Raw genomic sequence first — 17,041 nt, forward strand, 5'->3', positions numbered from 1 at the left:
CAGAATGAATACAAAAATTTAAGAAAGAAAGGATGCATGATCTAATTCATAGATTCAAAGTGGAAAAGCTACAACTGTACATTAAGTACTTTTTAAATATTTTTTTTTTGTTCAGCATGTTGTGCCCTAGCACTACAATGGAGTGCTAGGGCCATACTTAGAAAAAATAAAATAAATAAAATTACAAACAAAATCATGAAATTACGAGAATAAAGTCAAACTGAAATGAGAATTGTGAGAATAAAATTGTACGATTCTGACTTTATGTTTGTTGTAAACTCATAAAATTCTTGTGATATGATGAGTTCATTGTCATAATTTTATGTATTTTTTATTGCCTCAGCATGGCATTAATAATCTGTTGTACCTTTTCTGTTCTTCATAAAATTACAAGAGTAAGAAACTCATGTTATCGTGTGTATTGGCTTTCTGCTGGCGGTTTAACCACTCATGACTTGCAGAAGATAATTTAATCACTGCCAGTTTCTCTGATTTCTCCTCAAAGATTCTTTGAATCCTCGAAACTGGATGTGGAAACATTTTATCTGCTTTTAAAATGCATTTTTTTAAACCTTGGTATACTTGGATACAAGTTACCGGCCTATTGCCATTTATTAGTTTCTTATCAGTCGAGAATGAAATGAAATAATTTAAATAAATGTAAAATTTTCTGCAGCTCAAGAAGAACGTAACGTCATTCTTGGAGGACTTGAGATATTTGAGCTGACCACCTGCATTCGCTTCGTCCCGTACAGCAGCAACGATCGGGACTTTATCTACTTCAAATCAGAGGAGGGGTAGGAACACACTGTTCTCACACACACACACACACACACACACACAGGCATACAATCCTGGTACTTATATGGGAACCGATGACTTTGTGTTGACTTCTACTCATTTTAGTAACTGCATTTATGCCCAGTCATTTTCTCTAACACTAACCATAATGACTATTCCTTAAGGCAGTGTTTCTCAGCCTGGTCCTCAGCGACCCCCTGCTCTGCATGTTTTAGATGTGCCTCTACTCCAGAACACCTGATTCAAATGATTGCATGACCATCAAGTACTGCAGAAGCCTGTTAATCACCAAATCCAGGTGTGCGGCAGAAGGGAAACACCTAAAACATGCAGGGCAGGGGGGCGTGAGGACCGGAATTGAGAAACACTGCCTTAAGGATTAATCAACCAAACCTCTAAACAATCTATACATACATTCTGGCTTAGAAACGGCAGATTGAGCCTAAGAATCACATGATCTTTATGCATCTAAGACAGTTCTGAACACACTTATAGCCACGCCTTGTTATGCATGTTACTGTTTTTCTCACTTTTTTGTGTGTAAAATAAGAATGTGTCTAAATTTAGACAATGCGGTTTCCCTGACGTAACCAGCATAAAAAGAAGAATATCAGAAATATTATGTGTTAGGGAGGTCTGAGGTTCAAAATGCAGGAAAACATTTAGAATAATTCTCTAAAGTAAATGGAGTAAAACAAATGCATCACCATTAACAATGTGGGGTTTTTTGTTTTGTTCTCCATGGGGAACATGTCAGGTGTTGGTCCTTCGTAGGACGTCAGAGGGGAGGACAGTTCATCTCCCTGGATAAAGATGGATGTTTGGAGCATGGTACAGTTCAGCATGAGGTTCTTCACGCTCTGGGTTTCCACCATGAGCAGGTCCGCTCTGACAGAGACCGTTACGTTTGGATTTATCCCCAAAACATTAACCCAGGTCCACACTCCAGTTTGTGTTTTTACAGTTTCCAGATAGAAAATATTTATGGTTAAATGTTTGAAAATAACTGATAAATACTTTGTCTTTTCTTGACTGCTGAACAGGAGCAGAGAACAATTTCAAAAAAGAAGTGACCAACAACTTGGGAACTCCCTACGACTTCACCTCTGTCATGCATTATGGAAAGTGAGTTGCAGGAAACTTCTCTCCCATGATGTGATTCATTCAAACTCATACAAAAGCTTGGAGATTTAGCCTAGCACAGTTTTTTAGTTTTTTTCTGATTGGACAACTTTTTAAACTTTTGGAAGAGGAAGGCCTATCTGGAGAGCCATACTGAAAGAAACAGCATAATCATCTTCAAGAATCACTCATACTTCATTTTAATTATATATTTGTATCTTCTTTAAGATATGCATTCTCCAAAAATGGGTTGCCTACCATCATTGCCAAGTCCAATCCTAACTTTAACTGGGGGCGAGCCACTAAGATGAGTACCTACGACATCGCCCGCGTCAACACGCTTTACAGATGCAGTGAGTACTAAAAATAGTTTAAAAGTCTTAAAAATCTCTGAAACTGTTTTAGTTGTCTCTAAATGTCTCTACTTTCTCTCTCAGAATAAAATCTCCTGAAGAAACAACAGCCAATAGTCAAGAATTGATCTGCTGCAAGAATATAATCAGCTCATAAAAAGTTAAACTGCAAAAATCTGGCCACTTTTTAAAAAGATCATCTGGAGCCACCTGCTGGCCAAAGGTTACATTGCATCTCATGTAAATGGGAGTTTTCTAACCCAGATTTATTAAAAGCTTTGATTTGAATTTGCTTTTTGCTTTTTGCTTTTTACTTTGCAGAGAGGCTGGAATAAAATCATGGTTTTGATTATAAATGTATGTGTTTTTATTGATCAGCGTATTATCTTCATTGCAGAATTAAAGGCTTGTAGACATGGATAAAATTAATAAATTTTTCTGGTTGTTTTTTAAGGTGTCAGTTGAATAAAGTTCAGCATTTGTGTTGAAGTTTCGATTATTTACAGCTAAGAATTAACAAAGTAGCCGTTTATATTCACAGCCTTATTCTGAAGTGGGTGGAGACTGTTTATGCAGCATTTTTCATCCCCAAAAACCTTTTCAAACAAAAAATACAAGAATAACATCAAAACACAGAAAATGGAGAACAAGATGTAAATACAAAGTCAGTAAATAAGGGCATTACAGAGTATGTCAATTGAATTTAACACATTAGCATTAGCTTCTGCTAAAAACCAGGTGCAAAAATGGACCAGGTCCAGTAAAACACATAACAGCAAAGTTCACATGGAACACCAGAACCAAACGATTAAAATATTGATCAGGAAATCAGTGTCAATACTTCAGACTCTCTCAGTCAAACTAGGAAACCACATCAAGATCCTGAGGGACTTTCTGGTTCTGACCAATAAACACATGATGCCCAAACAAACTGCAGGCGGCGGTGATCGACAGAAGAGTACGGCATATCAGGAGCATTGCAGATAGAATAAAAGAACAAAATTTCCACCAAACTCAGAAATTTCCAAGTGCTTTTTAAAGATTTCTCAGAGTATTCACAAAGTTTCTTCTAGCAAATTTTCAACTTTTCAAACTGAAATTTTCGCGTTCTGTACGAATGTCTTTAGATTAATCTAAAACATTTTTTTTGTTTCTTCTGAAATTTTGACTTTTCAAAAATTTCCAATTCTTGTAGAAAATTTCTGAGATTATTCTGAAAATTATTTTTTTCTAGCACATTTTTGACTTTTCAAACTAGTCCTAGTTTTTTTCTAGAAAATGTCTAAATGTCTCAAAATTTCTGAGTTTTGTGGCAGAAATGCACTCCTTTATCTTCTAGAAAAGGAGGTCATTCTAACTGAAATGGCCTTATTATGTTGTAGAAAACAAAGCGATGGCTAACATTAAGAAAGAGCAACATCAAGAAGCTTGGGAAATACCAAGAACTCAGAGAGAAAAGCATGGCGTGTCTGACTGTGTCAGTGCTGGTGGGGCTGTTGCCCTGAAACTGGAGGGATTACTGCAGCATATTTCAGGAACAACCCTGGAGACCTCTGTCCAGAAAAGTGAAGTCTTCTTCCCCCCTGCTAATTTTTGGCTTTGCTGAATTTTCAACCTCATTGTCGTCAAAGCTGACAGGAAGGCGTTAGGTGGGGGTGGAAATGTTGCTTTAGGCTTATATGACCAAAACAAATAATCATGTGCTTCATGTGTTTCATTTTCTCTGGAACTGTCTAGTTTGTCTAAAAAAAGAGAGAATCAGACAGTTTTAGCCATGCAAGGAAATGAGACAGCAAGTAAAAAAATCCCCCAAGAATCAGGTTAGCGTGTGAGTAGGAGTGTATTTACAAACCGTGCAAAGACGATACTGTAAGGTTAGGAAACATGTGACTGCATTAGATGAATCACTGTGAGTCACTTATGCTGCCATCATCTCCTGCATGTGTCAGTAACAGCATTACTAGTTTACTTCCTATTTTTACTCTTCCTATCAGACAACGTTTTGGATTTATGATTGGCCTTAAAAGGACCTTAAGACATTTTCAGATGAGTTTATAAACTGAGAGGAGATGAAGATCAGCTAATTTCTGACTCCTGGTTCTTCAGACAAGCAACTCTTTGTTTCTTTACTTCAACATAAAACTTGTGAGGATCATCATCATGACTCCAGCTTTTATTTTCTTCTTCTTCTTCATCTCAGTGATGGATGTCTGTCTGGTAAGTTTGGGATTTCTGGTTTAATTTCCTCAGCTGACAGAAACCAATTTGAAACAAAAAAAAAAAAAAAAAGCAATTATTGACAAACATACCTTCTTTAAAAAATATGTTTTTTATTAAAGAAAACATTAAAGCAGATTAGTCAACCAAAAGTTTATTAACTGGCTGTTAATGTGTAAATTTGTGTTTATGTTGCAGAGTGCACCTGCTGAAATGAAAAATCAAACCGGTGAGTTGAAAACGAAGCTTTACACATATAAAACGCAAATATTTCAAACCTAAAAATCTTCTGATTTCTCCTTCAGATGAGTTCACAGACGACGACCCAAGGCCCAAAGTGGACTTAGGTAAGGCACAGATTATAAATAAAACTTCAAAGTACGCAAATTAAACATTTAAAGAGTGAGTGGAGAGAAAGCAAATAAAACTTCCATCTCTGATAAATAAATTTTAATTAGAGAAATTTGCTTCTGAACTGTCACTTAAAAACACTTAAGTAATTTTGTTTAGGATGACGAGTGCAAATGTCCCATTTCTGCTTTTAGACTTCATGGCAAACAAAACACTTCATATTAGATACAAATATTAAAAATTCTTATAATGATGTTTAATTTACTAAATTAAATTATATGTTCAGTTTGGCTCCATTGTCTGTTTAGTGTCATTGCACTGGTAGCTCTGAAATATCAATTAATTTTTTTTTTAAGTTTTCAAAGTTACTGTACATGAAACAAATTTATTTTCAAATGATCAAATGGCTCAATTATGCTGCCAATGGACATGCAGCTACTGACTGACGCACTTGTTAGGAATAATCCAAAAGGTAAAACCAATAATCACAGTTAAAGGAAAAAACCTGATGAGCAGGAATTAAAAGAAAAACTGACAGAAAATGAAAAAACTTAAATTAGAATAAACTAACAGCAAAAACTATTCAGGAAGAGGAAAACCAGAACAACTTATAAAAACAGACCTGAAAGAACAAACAATGCAAAAACTATGAACCATAAATAAATCATAACAAAAGCCGCAAAACAAAACCAAAACACAGGAATCATGAAAGTTTTTTTTTTTACCATCTTATTTCTTATTTAATGGAAACAAATCAACTGCTTTCACAGTGAACATAGTTGAACAACCACAGCTGATCTTGCTGGATTTGTTTCTTTGTCTTCGCTGATCATTTTACAGATTAATTTTATTCCAGTGTTTATTTTTACTTTTTACTTCAAATTTTCAATTGTACTAAAATTGATATTAATCTATTCTTTCTATTTTTTGTTGCAGAAAATCTCGTTCTCCATGGAGACGTTGCCGTAACAAACACCTTTTTCAAGAATGCAGACCCGTGTACAGCCAGAGGCTGCAAGTGGCCCAAATCTGGCCGTTACGTCAACGTGCCTTACCAAATCTCCTCTGAGTTTTGTAAGCAGTTTTAGCTTTAATTTACAAACAAAATGTGATCAAATCTGTTATTAAGTTATTTATAGAACCAAAGTTTTAATGGATGTAACTTTTCTGTTATCTGCAGCCCAGCAGGAGAAGAACATCATCCTCAGAGGCATGCAGAGCTTCCACCAGACCACATGCATTCGATTTGTCCCAAAACGTTCTGACCAACGAGATTACATCCATTTCTTTTCTCAACGTAACGGAGGGTAGGAAACAAATGTTCATTTAAACTCTGCCGCTACAGGTGGAGGCGGCTCCATCCTTTGTTTCTGCTCCAACTGCATTTCCATTAACCATAAAATGGTGCAAATTGAAATTACGAAAATAAATTTGCTTAATGTAAACGCAGCAATTTTGTATTTCGCAAACACTGGAAACACTTTTATCACATCACGAGTCACGTTATCAACAAGTGGATGTTACTACTGGAGCAAACTACAAAGAAGAAGACAACAGGAAGTAGTTGGAGGATGATGTTGCAGCATGATTTTAACATGAACAAGCTCACATGTGAATTTATTTATGTCTTACTTAATATACAAAACTGAGAACTTTGCATTTTCAATATTTATTGTTTTTGTTGCTCTCAGCTTGCAATGTTGAAACCTCTCTCTGTCTGTCTAAATATAATGGTATTTAAAAGTAGCAGTGTCTTTGTGCAGGTGTTGGTCCTACATCGGCCGTCAGAGAGGGCAACAGTACATCTCGCTGGAGAGAAGAGGATGTGTGCACCACTCGACTGTGCAGCACGAGATTCTTCACGCTCTGGGTTTCCACCATGAGCAGGTCCGCTCCGACAGAGACAGATACGTCCGGATTCTCTTCAACAACATCCAGCAAAGTTAGCAGCTAAAGTTTTAACAGTTCATTAAAAAATGTAGAGTAAAAATACTTTTAAATTCTGACATCTTTTAAAATTGTATCCTGATTCATGAACAGGACAGAGGGGCAATTTCAAAAAAGTACAGACGAACAACTTAGTAACTCCCTACGACTTTACATCGGTCATGCATTACGGCAAGTGAGTATTGCTGATTTAAAATACATCCCTGTCTGCTAAAAACGATTTAAAAACAAATACCTTCATGTATGAAGATATTTCAACTTTTAAGATTTCTTCTTTTGAGTTAGATTAGGTTTCTCTTGAGAGGGTTCTCAGGTTTATCATGCATATACAGAATTTGAAGAGTCACAACTAAAATCGGTAAATTGAAAAGTTTGCATTTTTGGGACAGCAACACAAAATGCCAAATCAGTCTGTCCATTTTCCACTCCATCTCATCATCACTCGTTACCAAAACCCCAAGATGATTCAACTCTTCAGCTGTTTTACATTTTTTGATTAAAGTGGAAAAACAAATTAGTACAACTATCGTGTTTTTGTTTTGTTTGCTTGCTAAAAGGACTAAATCTTATTTGCATTAAAGGAAACTAAAAACTCATTCATGTCTTCATCTCTGTATTTGACAATATTTGAATATATTATGCTTTTAAAACTGTTAACTTGCAAATCCCAGATTCCACAATTTCGTTTGAGGCCGAGTTTATCTTTAAAATCCCATTTAAAAACAGTCCTTTTTACGACTTAACTCAAACAGTTTTATTTCTTTTTTATGTTACGTTATCTCCCTGTTTCAGACAGTTTTTCTTGTGCTTGTATTTATTTTAGTGATCATTTTGTTGAATCATCGTCAGTTTGTTTTTTGTTTTGTAAAACTCTTTTTCCGTGGTATTACTTTGCATCTGCTTGTGTTTTCTGTAAGATACGACTTCACCAGTAACGGACAGCCAACCATCGAAGCAAAATCAAATCCTAACCAGCAGTTTGGAAACGCCCGTCAAATGAGCGCCAATGACATCACTCGTGTCAACAGGCTTTACGAATGCAGTAAGTAAAAAAAAAAAAAAAAAAAGAAAACCTGTGTGTATTCTCCTTATTTGTTGTTCTTGTTTCTTTATGAGCATCTTTTTTTTCCCATTTAACCCAGATACCTCTCGACGGCAGTATCGCTACTGAAACACAGCGTCTCAACGCACCAGATATGGAGCTACGCTTCTGCCAAGTTTAAGAATAAAATATATTTAAAAGTCTGTATTTTAACAATCACATTTTTATAAAGAAAAACTATGGCAGATTTTTAAATAATAGTTGATTCAATAGAGATTTATATGTGAGCTCCCCCTGCTGGACAAAGATGGCATAGCATACTGTAGTTCAACAGGAAAGGTTTAATAAATAACTGCCAAATGAATGAATAAAAACTGTTTTGAATTGTATATCTTTGTTATCTTGTACAACGGAATAATTAAATTTTGCATCACAACTCTAAAGCTCTTTAAGTGCTTTTTTAAAATATATGATTGTTTAAAGTGTGATGATTGTTTTTTTCTTTTTTTTCCTGCCAATTTGAAGGACTTCGACTTGGCGGGAAATTTAATGTTTTTGATTCTTTATTCAATGTTACATAACTTTGTGTTTTTGTGTTTAATGATGTAAAGCACTGCATTACTGCTGAAATGTGCTATACAAATAAAATTTGATTTGTTTTTGATTTGAAGTGACTCTATAAACATCTATAAGGAGTCAATATTAAAGTGATACTTTTATAATAATGTAGAACAAAAAATGAAATCAGTGGTAAAACATAACTTGACCTTCCTCCAAAGAATGAGCATGTTTAAAAACTCAATGCATTTCTTAAGATGATGCAAGAGCACCGTTGGAACTGACAGTAGGTTAAAGTCTAGCCAGTACAATGCTTTAAATAAACAGTCAAAACCACAGAAATGATGCACATGCTTTGGCTTTAATTGTAATTTGTACAGAATAAATGATAGAAAAGAAATGTGAAAGTGTAAAATGCATTAAAAGCCATTAAAACGATACCTAGTTTTCTCTCATCATCTAACACATTAGGTTAAATTTAACTGTTTACTTGCTCATATTTTTAACATAGAAATTAAGTGAACTTTTTTCTTTCAGTACATTTTCTTTTTTGTGACATAAAACATTTGGCATATTTAAAATTAATTATATAGAAAGCCATCAAATATTCCATTTTCAAAAGAGAAGCCGTGTTTTAAAGCCAAATGTATATCTCTGTTAACTGAGCTGTTTTTCCTAAATACTGTATTAAATTATAAACAGAGAGGCTTAATTATTTATTATTAATATATATATTAATATATTTATTATTATTTATCCCACAAATTAAAAATAACTGTGAGTCAGATTTTCTGAATCAGATATGAAACATAAAAAGGAAAATGAGAGGATTATAGAGATTCTGGCTTGAGCATTTCAGATAATTTACGCTGCAAAAGTGACCCAACAAACCTGACCTGCTTCCTGCATGAGGTGGACCAAAGAAACAATGTCTAATACATAACTTCTACTTTCATGAGTCAGTTATATATTAATAACCAGGGTAAATGTGATGTATTTCTCTGATTGCATGTCATTTATGTCTAGAAGGGAAGTTGTTCATTTTTAGGATGTTTAGGCCTGGAGGCCAACCTCTTCAACCCAGGAAGTCCTGCTGAGGGAAGAATCAGAACCAAGTGACATTAGCATATTTGAATGTCAACAGCATGATTCATTTATGCATTGTGTTTTACTCACTGCATTCATAAAGTTTGTTGATGCGGATGATGTCATTGGCACTCATTTTCTTTGAATTTCCAAATTTAAGGTTTGGATTGCACCTGGCAACAATGGTTGGTTTTCCATTTTTGGAAAAGGCATCACTGAAAATAAGGCATTCGGTCATTACTGGCAATTATCTAGTTTACTGTTTCACATTTATGCACTTTTCTCTAATTAGATGAAAAACAACTACACACAGCAGGAGAAAAGAAGTTAATTTATATTCACATAAAGCAATACGTGCATTGTCATAAAAACTCACTTCCTGTACTCCATGACAGAGGTGAAGTCATAAGGAGTCCCCAAGTTGTTTGTCTGCTTCTTTTCGAAAGCAAATTTATAATCTACATCAGAATTCAGAGCAGAGTTAAACCTTTATGTATCATTTTTACACAGGCATGTGAGTCAATTTATTTTGTGTGTGTGAACTAACTGGGTTCAATGTTGTCAAAGAGGATCCTGACGTAGTTGTCTCGGTCGGACCGGACCTGCTCATGGTTGAAGCCAAGAGCATGAAGAATTTCATGCTGCACAACTTCATTGTAAACGCAGCCTGGTTTCTGCAGGGACAAGTACTGTCCCCCATTCTGACGGCCCACGTAGGACCAGCACCTAAAACGTAAAAAAACTAAATATTTACAGTTGCACAAAGTTTTGTACTGTCAGAACATGGCCTGCAATAGTAAGAAAAACTGAGAAGGCGATACATCACCTTCATTCATTCACATTCACACAAGTAAAAGTAAAAAGTTCAGCGTTGTAAAAGTCCTTCTAAAAGTATATTTTTAAAATAGTTACTCAAGTAATTGTAACCAGTTGCTACCGACTCTAAGAAAAATAATGTCTTAAATACATGAAGTTTTACATTAAAGTAAAACTTTAAAGTAATATCACTTTAATTAGTGATAAGAAAAATCTTAAAACAATAAAAAATGTAGAGTTCATTTTACTTTATAATGTGTGATGCAGTATTGGTCGTGTAGTTTCTATTAAGTGTGTGTGTGTGTGAACTAAGTTTTTATTCACTTCTAGGGACCTATTTAGTCTACAATGTGGGGATGTGGGGACCACTGTGTTTGTGGGGACATTTTCATGGGGTCCCCACGAAAATGAATGGAAGACAAGGTAAAGTCCCCACAAGTCATAAAAACATAACTGTGTGTGTGGGCGTGTGCATATGTGTGTGTGTGTGTGTGTGCGTGTGTGTGTGTGTTCCTACCCATCCTTAGACTCGATGTAGATGTGATCACGATGTCCAGGCTTCCACGGGATGAGGCGGATGCAGGTGGATTGGTTGAAGCCCTGCAGTCCCCTGATGATGATGTCACGCTCTTCCTGAGCTACAGACCGGTGGGAAACATGGAACTTTGTGTAAAGCTACATGATAACAAAGAGAGCTAATTTTATATTTGTTTTCATGAGTCGAAGGTAAAATCAAAGATCCTTACAGAAAGTTTCAGAGATGAAGTACGGCACGTAAACGTAGCGTCCTGATTTTGGCCACTTGCAGCCTCTGTCGGTGCATTCATCTGCATTCCTGCTCAAAGTGTTCGGCACTGCGATGTCACCCTGCAGCATAGCTGTTTCTGCAACACAGCAAAAAGGAAATGCAACATGCATTATGGGGAAGTGTTAATGCTCTGCACTGTGTCTGCTTGTTGAGAAAAACCTGTCTTTTTAGCTGCAACATGTACTATTAAATAAAGCTAAACCACAAATTTACAAATTTGACTAAGCAAGTGTTTGTATCTGCAATCAGGTTCCTTTTATTGTGACTATTTTGACTTTCTGTTTTGAAAAATTGTCTTACTCAAGTCAGCTTTGGGTCTTGGAACGATTTCAGAATCACCCACTGACTCATCTGGATAAAAACAAGTAAAAAAAACAACACAGTATTACAGAATTAAAGATCAATGCATCAAATGCTGGTGATTTTACTCCACTCACCATTTTCATAATCGTCAACTGGTGCACTCTGCGACACAAATAGAAACAATTTCAACAAATGCAAACTTTATCAGATCACTCTTTCTTTTAAAAAATAAAACAGATTAAAAGTTCCTAAATATTTCTGGTTGCTTCAAATTTAAACTTTCCAAAACTAAACTCACCAAAGTGACATCTGCCACTGTGAAGATGAGGATGAAGAGCAGAGCTGGTGTCATGACGGTGACTCTGAAATCCAAAACTTCAGCAGTGATGGAAGAGAGGCTGACAGAAGTCTGAAACTGTGCAACTGATGCTCAGCTCTCCTGCTTTTAAGACGTTCACTCAAATCAAACACAGACCATATAAGGCCAATCAGTCTGTGTCTTTATTACTGATAGGCTGAGTTAAAACCCACAACATGTAAAACCTCAGTAAGACAATGGTGCTGTTGCAAGAATCTTGCCCGGATGTTCAGGTCTTGAAATATATGTGACTTCACCTTTACCCTGAATGACTTTTTAAAGTTCGATGATTTTTCATACTATTCTAGCAGCAGCAAAAAAGTTTTTCTGTCCTTACAGTCCAGACTTCTATACTTTTCAGGTTATTTGTCTCTATGCACCATTCACACCTCAAAGTCACATTTTAATGTCAGACAAATACAAGTATTTTTTCTAAAACAAAGAAATTTGGCCATAACTACCATAAGTAAAGTTCAGAACATTTGTTTTGTGCAGTAATGGCAAAATGCAACATTGCGTCTGAAACATTTCTACCAAGAATATCAAAATCTAAACCGTACATGTCGGCCATGTTGTTTTCATCACCACCAAACAGAAAGTTGATTTAGTTCCTGCATGAATTGTCTCATTTCAAGCCAAACATTATTTCAGCATCATAAGAGGCTTGACCTGAATGTTACTGATGCTGCTGTGATGCACAAGGTGCTTGGGGGTATAAGGACTGTCCAACACATAGAAATGTCTATTTTTTAATCAATGTGCATTCTTTACAGAACAATTTTCTCCTCGAAGCATAGCACTTCCTCCAGTTTGGCTTCAAGATTTTATTCATTTTGGTAGAATATTTGTGCAGTAATTTTCTGTAATTCTCCTCTCTACAGAAAACCTATAGAAATGGTTTTGCTGGACAATTGTTCTTGGCTCAATATGTTCAGCAGTTACACTAGCTATGAGTTGTTGGTCTATATAGAAAGAAGTAATTGAAGTGTTGGAGGGTTTAACTAATTTTTTTAGTTCTTTACTCATTTGCAGCTTCCTGTTTGATGGTGATAGTTCTAAAGAAGCTGCACAGAAGGAAATACATGTAGAAATTCATGAAGAAACAAAATTATTTGGTACGCTAAAAATAAAACAAAGAACTGCTTCAAAAGATACTCAGGAAGAGTGGAAATGTTGTAAGTTTATAGACCTTTTTCACCTTATGTTATTAGATTGTTTTTTAGACTATATCCTTTTTAATATTAGTAAAAACATCAAACTGCAGCATTTATTTTCATTCATCTTTTGATGACTATGCTTAGAAAAACTTGATCATACTAATTTCAGCCCTAAAAATCTTGTTGATTCCGGTGACCTGTCTAAACTCTGCTGAAGGTTCTAGTTTCTGGTGAAACGTTATTAGTTCACTTTCATTATTAGTTCCCTGTTCTGAAAATTTTACTTTCTCAGTTTTTTTTTTTTTGTTTGTTTTTTTTTCACATTTTTTTCCAAGCCCGTGAAAACCCAAACGGTGGAGTTCAGCCACTCCCTCCGAGCTGCATAAAAACGGAGAAGAGACGAACCTGAACTGCATCCTGCATCAAACTCCTGCAGCATCTGGAAGGTTCTCCGCTTCTCTATACACACCATGATAATGTCACTGAACTGATAACTGTTTTTGCAGATTCTTTGAAATGTTTTCCTATTCTTTGATGCATGTTTGTCACTTGGCACATCTTTGTGGATGAATCACTGTTTGTGATTTGACTTTAGGTCACCTTCATCATGATTCCAGCCGTCCTCTTCCTCCTTTTGTTCTCAGTGACAAATGTCCTGCTGGTAAGTTTGAAATAATGAGGTAAACTTTACCTTTAATGAGGTTGTAATTCTTGAAAATGAAAGACTAAGTTAAAATAAACTGGCATCTGAACCTGGGAATGAAACTCATAGTAGAAACATATTGTAAATGTAGTGAAAGGGAAATCAAAGGTGAAAAACAGAACACTTCTGCTCTTAGTAGAAAAACTGCTAAAATTAGCTTGGAAAAATATTTTTAGCAGAAATATTATTGTCATTTTGATTTTCGTATTTTCGCTTGTTTGTGTTTTTGCAGAGCACACCACTTGATGATGACAATGAATCTGGTGAGTTAAATAAAATCTGTATTATTATATAAATGTTTAAATAATGTTATTTTTCTGCTTTTTCAGTGGCATCATGTCTTTATACATGATTAGGAGAGAGAATGTTTCAGCTTTGCTAAAAGACAAATGTGCAATGTAATAACTGAATATTCATAATTTAAAAAACATCACGTTGGATGTTTGGTTTGCTGCAGGAAGAACAAAACGGCTTTTGTGTTACACAAAATGTAGAAAACACAGATGAACACGGCTTGATGCTTAATGGGAGATAATCTAAGCTTTAGAGAAGACAGTAGGAGAATTACACTAAAACAGTGCTAAAAGTTAACTTATGTAAATGTAAGTTAGTTGTTGCTTGGGCTTATTTAGGTAGAAGATGCACAATTAAAGCAGTAATTATTTTAATATTGATGTCGATTTTGGGGGATTTTATGCTTGATTTGCAGTAGAAACCCCTAAGCTGCTTGATGACATCGCCATCCCCGACATTGAGACCAGGAATGCGGACCCATGCACCGCCAGAGGCTGCAAGTGGCCCAAATCTGGACGCTTTGTTAAGGTGCCCTACGTGATCGCCCCTGGCTTCTGTGAGCAGAACTGATTGGATAATTATTTACATTAAGCAATCAATGTTGCCTTAATATTGATTTCATTCAACTGACATTGGTAAAATATTCTATTGACTGAACGTATCTGTAGCAAAGAAACAACGCAAGTTCATCATTAATGGCCTCAAGAGCTTCCATGGCTGCACTTGCATTCGTTTTGTCCCAAAGAGATCATGTCATCGCGATTTCATCCGATTCTTTTCAGGCGATGGGTATGAACACACACATGCAAGCACACACACACACACATGCATGCAAATCCATGCAATTCAAACTGTGGACTTTGCTTTAACTGCCATTCAGTTTAGCAGCTGTATTTATGCCTAAACCAGACATTTTTCCTCTACATACCTCTAAATGTGGCTTCTCTGCTTAAAACAAGCATGTTTAACATGCCAAAGGAAATAAAACCTTTTCAACAATATTAAAGGATAATTTACTTAAAACAAGCTCCTTCATTATGCTAAATGCTTGTTTTTCTTATTTCAAGTGTGCTAAAATATTTGCACAAGAAACTCAATCAAAAATACTTGGAAATATTTTATGTTTTTGCAATGTGCACATAAGAACACAGATGCACTGATCCAGGAAAACTTTCTGTTAGAAAAGTTATTCCAGCTCCTTTAGTGGCTTCATCGAGGAGAGAAACAGCTAAACACAAACAGGAAGTCACAGTGAAAGTTCAGCCAACAGCTTAGCAGCACAACCACAAATAATCACACCAGAAACAATAATTAAACTTCTATTGGGCCCCAGCCTGAGAATGTAATTATTTCCTAAAATATGTTTAAAATGTTGCCTATATTTCAGATGTTGGTCCTATATTGGACGTCAGGGCAAAGAACAGAGAGTCTCTCTGCAGAAAAACGGCTGCCTGTATCGCTCCACAGTGCAGCACGAGGTTCTTCACGCTCTGGGCTTCAACCATGAGCAGGTCCGCTCCGACAGAGACAAATACGTTTGGATTCTCTTCCAGAACATTAAGAAAGGTACATTTGAAGTCAAAAGAATCCATTTCATTATTCTGTACTTCACTTACACAAATTAAAATAAAGGTTTTAGTAAATTTGTATCTTTAAAACATACTTTATTCAATGATGCAAGTCCAGAGGATTGTTAAACATTACATTCCCACAAAAAGTTTCAAATGTTTGTTAAAAAAATAGTGATGGAAACAGAATCACCAGGATCTCTTCACTCTGAAGAGCCGTTCAAATGGTTAATTTGAAAAATATACATATTTCTATGAATGAGTCATTTTATCCCTGATATGGTTTAGATTTTCAGGAACCTTACATGTGAGGATGAAGTTCACAAAACATTTTAATCAACTGTGTCAAGTAAAATTTATATTTTTGCTCAAAATGTGCAAAATGGAACCAGTCAGCTTAGCAGAAAAATGCGTATGTGTGTATTTTCATAATATTAAGTATGTAGCATAAAAATATAAACATTAAATACCCAAGAAGTTCATTACTACAGGTTTTGTGTGAATTAATAGCATTTTAGTTCTATTTGTAATATAGAAACTAAATAAAACAACAAACAGAAGAGAAAAAAGTACACTTGATTCGCTTTTTTAACTTTTACATCAATCACTTGACCATAAGTTTAACTAATAATTGTGACTGAATGTTTTCTTTGTTTTGAATCCCTGGATAGGAGAAAGGCACAACTTTGACAAAAAGCAAACTAACAACCTGGGGACTCCATATGACTTCACATCTGTCATGGAATATGACAAGTGAGTCTTTATGAGCGTGCACGCAGTAATAAAGTATAACGTTTGCTCTGCTTTAATCATCTTTACTGTATTTGTTCTTTTAAAGCAAAGCGTTCTCCAAAAATGGGAAACCAACCATCGTTGCCAAATGCAACCCAAACCTGAAGTTTGGACACGCCAAACAAATGAGCGTCAATGACATCGCCCGTGTCAACAAGCTTTATAAGTGCTCCTGGTAAAAACAACAAAGATAAACAACTCTTTATCTACATCAAATTACTTATTAGTTTTTATCTTTCTTTTGTTCGTTGTTCTTTTACCCAGAACTGCACAGACTGAAGAGGTCGACCTCCTGCTGCTGCTGCTGATCTGAGGCCTCACACCAAAAAGCTGAGCTAGCATAAATATAGAATATTCTTCTGTCCTTTTCTTTAAATGAAAAGTGGAAATCACTGTCCTGTCCGGTTCTGGAAGAAGTTTTTGTCAGCAGGTGGATCAGAATTTCATTGCATGTCAGCCTTGGTGCTTATAACCACTGAAATAAACAGCAAGCATCTATAATAACTATAATCACCACTTTTATTTCCCTGCTTTTATGTTTTTGCTTTGATCATCAAAGAATATAATTAATTTGCATAATAAAGAAGCATATTTCAAAGAAAAGATGGTTATGGTGGAATCATTGTTTGGATTTTTGCTTGAAATACAGAAGAGGATTAGAGCCTCTGAAAATATATGCAGAACGTATATTTTCACACATACGCACACACACAGCCTTGTCTGTATGCACTACTGGGGACTAAAGACAAGACCATGCTTTCTGGG

At 35.5% G+C, this 17,041-nt stretch overlaps 4 protein-coding genes across 6 annotated transcripts in view; 3 read left to right on the forward strand and 1 right to left on the reverse strand.

The window, feature by feature from the left end:
- The window catches only part of LOC106941287 (high choriolytic enzyme 2-like), an 8,273-nt gene extending 5,641 nt beyond the window's left edge, over positions 1-2,632 (forward strand). For both annotated transcript variants that reach the window (XM_015024250.1, XM_015024251.1), the window contains 5 exons: positions 677-797; positions 1,559-1,737; positions 1,845-1,926; positions 2,152-2,276; positions 2,361-2,632. In XM_015024250.1, the coding sequence (XP_014879736.1) occupies positions 677-797; positions 1,559-1,737; positions 1,845-1,926; positions 2,152-2,276; positions 2,361-2,365 (512 nt within the window). In that variant the 3' untranslated portion in view covers positions 2,366-2,632. The remainder of the gene's footprint in view (positions 1-676; positions 798-1,558; positions 1,738-1,844; positions 1,927-2,151; positions 2,277-2,360) is intronic.
- A 1,605-nt stretch (positions 2,633-4,237) lies between these two features.
- LOC106941286 (high choriolytic enzyme 1-like) lies at positions 4,238-8,438 on the forward strand. Its single transcript, XM_015024249.1, has 9 exons — positions 4,238-4,493; positions 4,692-4,722; positions 4,799-4,840; positions 5,781-5,918; positions 6,025-6,151; positions 6,608-6,786; positions 6,885-6,966; positions 7,709-7,833; positions 7,934-8,438. The coding sequence occupies exons 1-9, from the start codon at positions 4,437-4,439 to the stop codon at positions 7,960-7,962; spliced, it is 810 nt and encodes a 269-aa protein (XP_014879735.1). The 5' UTR covers positions 4,238-4,436; the 3' UTR covers positions 7,963-8,438.
- Positions 8,439-8,733: 295 nt separating this feature from the next.
- Positions 8,734-12,929, reverse strand: LOC106941285 (high choriolytic enzyme 1-like). 2 transcript variants are annotated; one of them, XM_015024248.1, is made up of 10 exons: positions 12,918-12,929; positions 11,703-11,843; positions 11,539-11,566; positions 11,402-11,452; positions 11,040-11,177; positions 10,811-10,931; positions 10,025-10,203; positions 9,854-9,935; positions 9,568-9,692; positions 8,734-9,481 (listed from the first exon to the last, which is right to left on the reverse strand). In XM_015024248.1, the coding sequence occupies exons 2-10, from the start codon at positions 11,754-11,756 to the stop codon at positions 9,414-9,416; spliced, it is 846 nt and encodes a 281-aa protein (XP_014879734.1). In that variant the 5' UTR covers positions 11,757-11,843; positions 12,918-12,929; the 3' UTR covers positions 8,734-9,413. The 2 variants fall into 2 exon arrangements, with proteins under 2 accessions (XP_014879734.1, XP_014879733.1); XM_015024247.1 differs by having other exon boundaries at positions 8,734-9,484.
- Positions 11,065-16,874, forward strand: LOC106941288 (low choriolytic enzyme-like). Its single transcript, XM_015024253.1, has 10 exons — positions 11,065-11,118; positions 13,331-13,365; positions 13,515-13,580; positions 13,855-13,885; positions 14,332-14,472; positions 14,585-14,705; positions 15,304-15,482; positions 16,156-16,237; positions 16,323-16,451; positions 16,541-16,874. Coding segments are annotated over exons 3-10 (738 nt in total). The 5' UTR covers positions 11,065-11,118; positions 13,331-13,365; positions 13,515-13,526; the 3' UTR covers positions 16,542-16,874.
- Positions 16,875-17,041: the final 167 nt, after the last annotated feature.

The sequence above is a fragment of the Poecilia latipinna genome, unplaced genomic scaffold (assembly GCF_001443285.1).
Source record: "Poecilia latipinna isolate Pla-1442-1.1 unplaced genomic scaffold, P_latipinna-1.0 Scaffold3587, whole genome shotgun sequence".
In the NCBI taxonomy this organism is placed as follows: domain Eukaryota; kingdom Metazoa; phylum Chordata; class Actinopteri; order Cyprinodontiformes; family Poeciliidae; genus Poecilia; species Poecilia latipinna.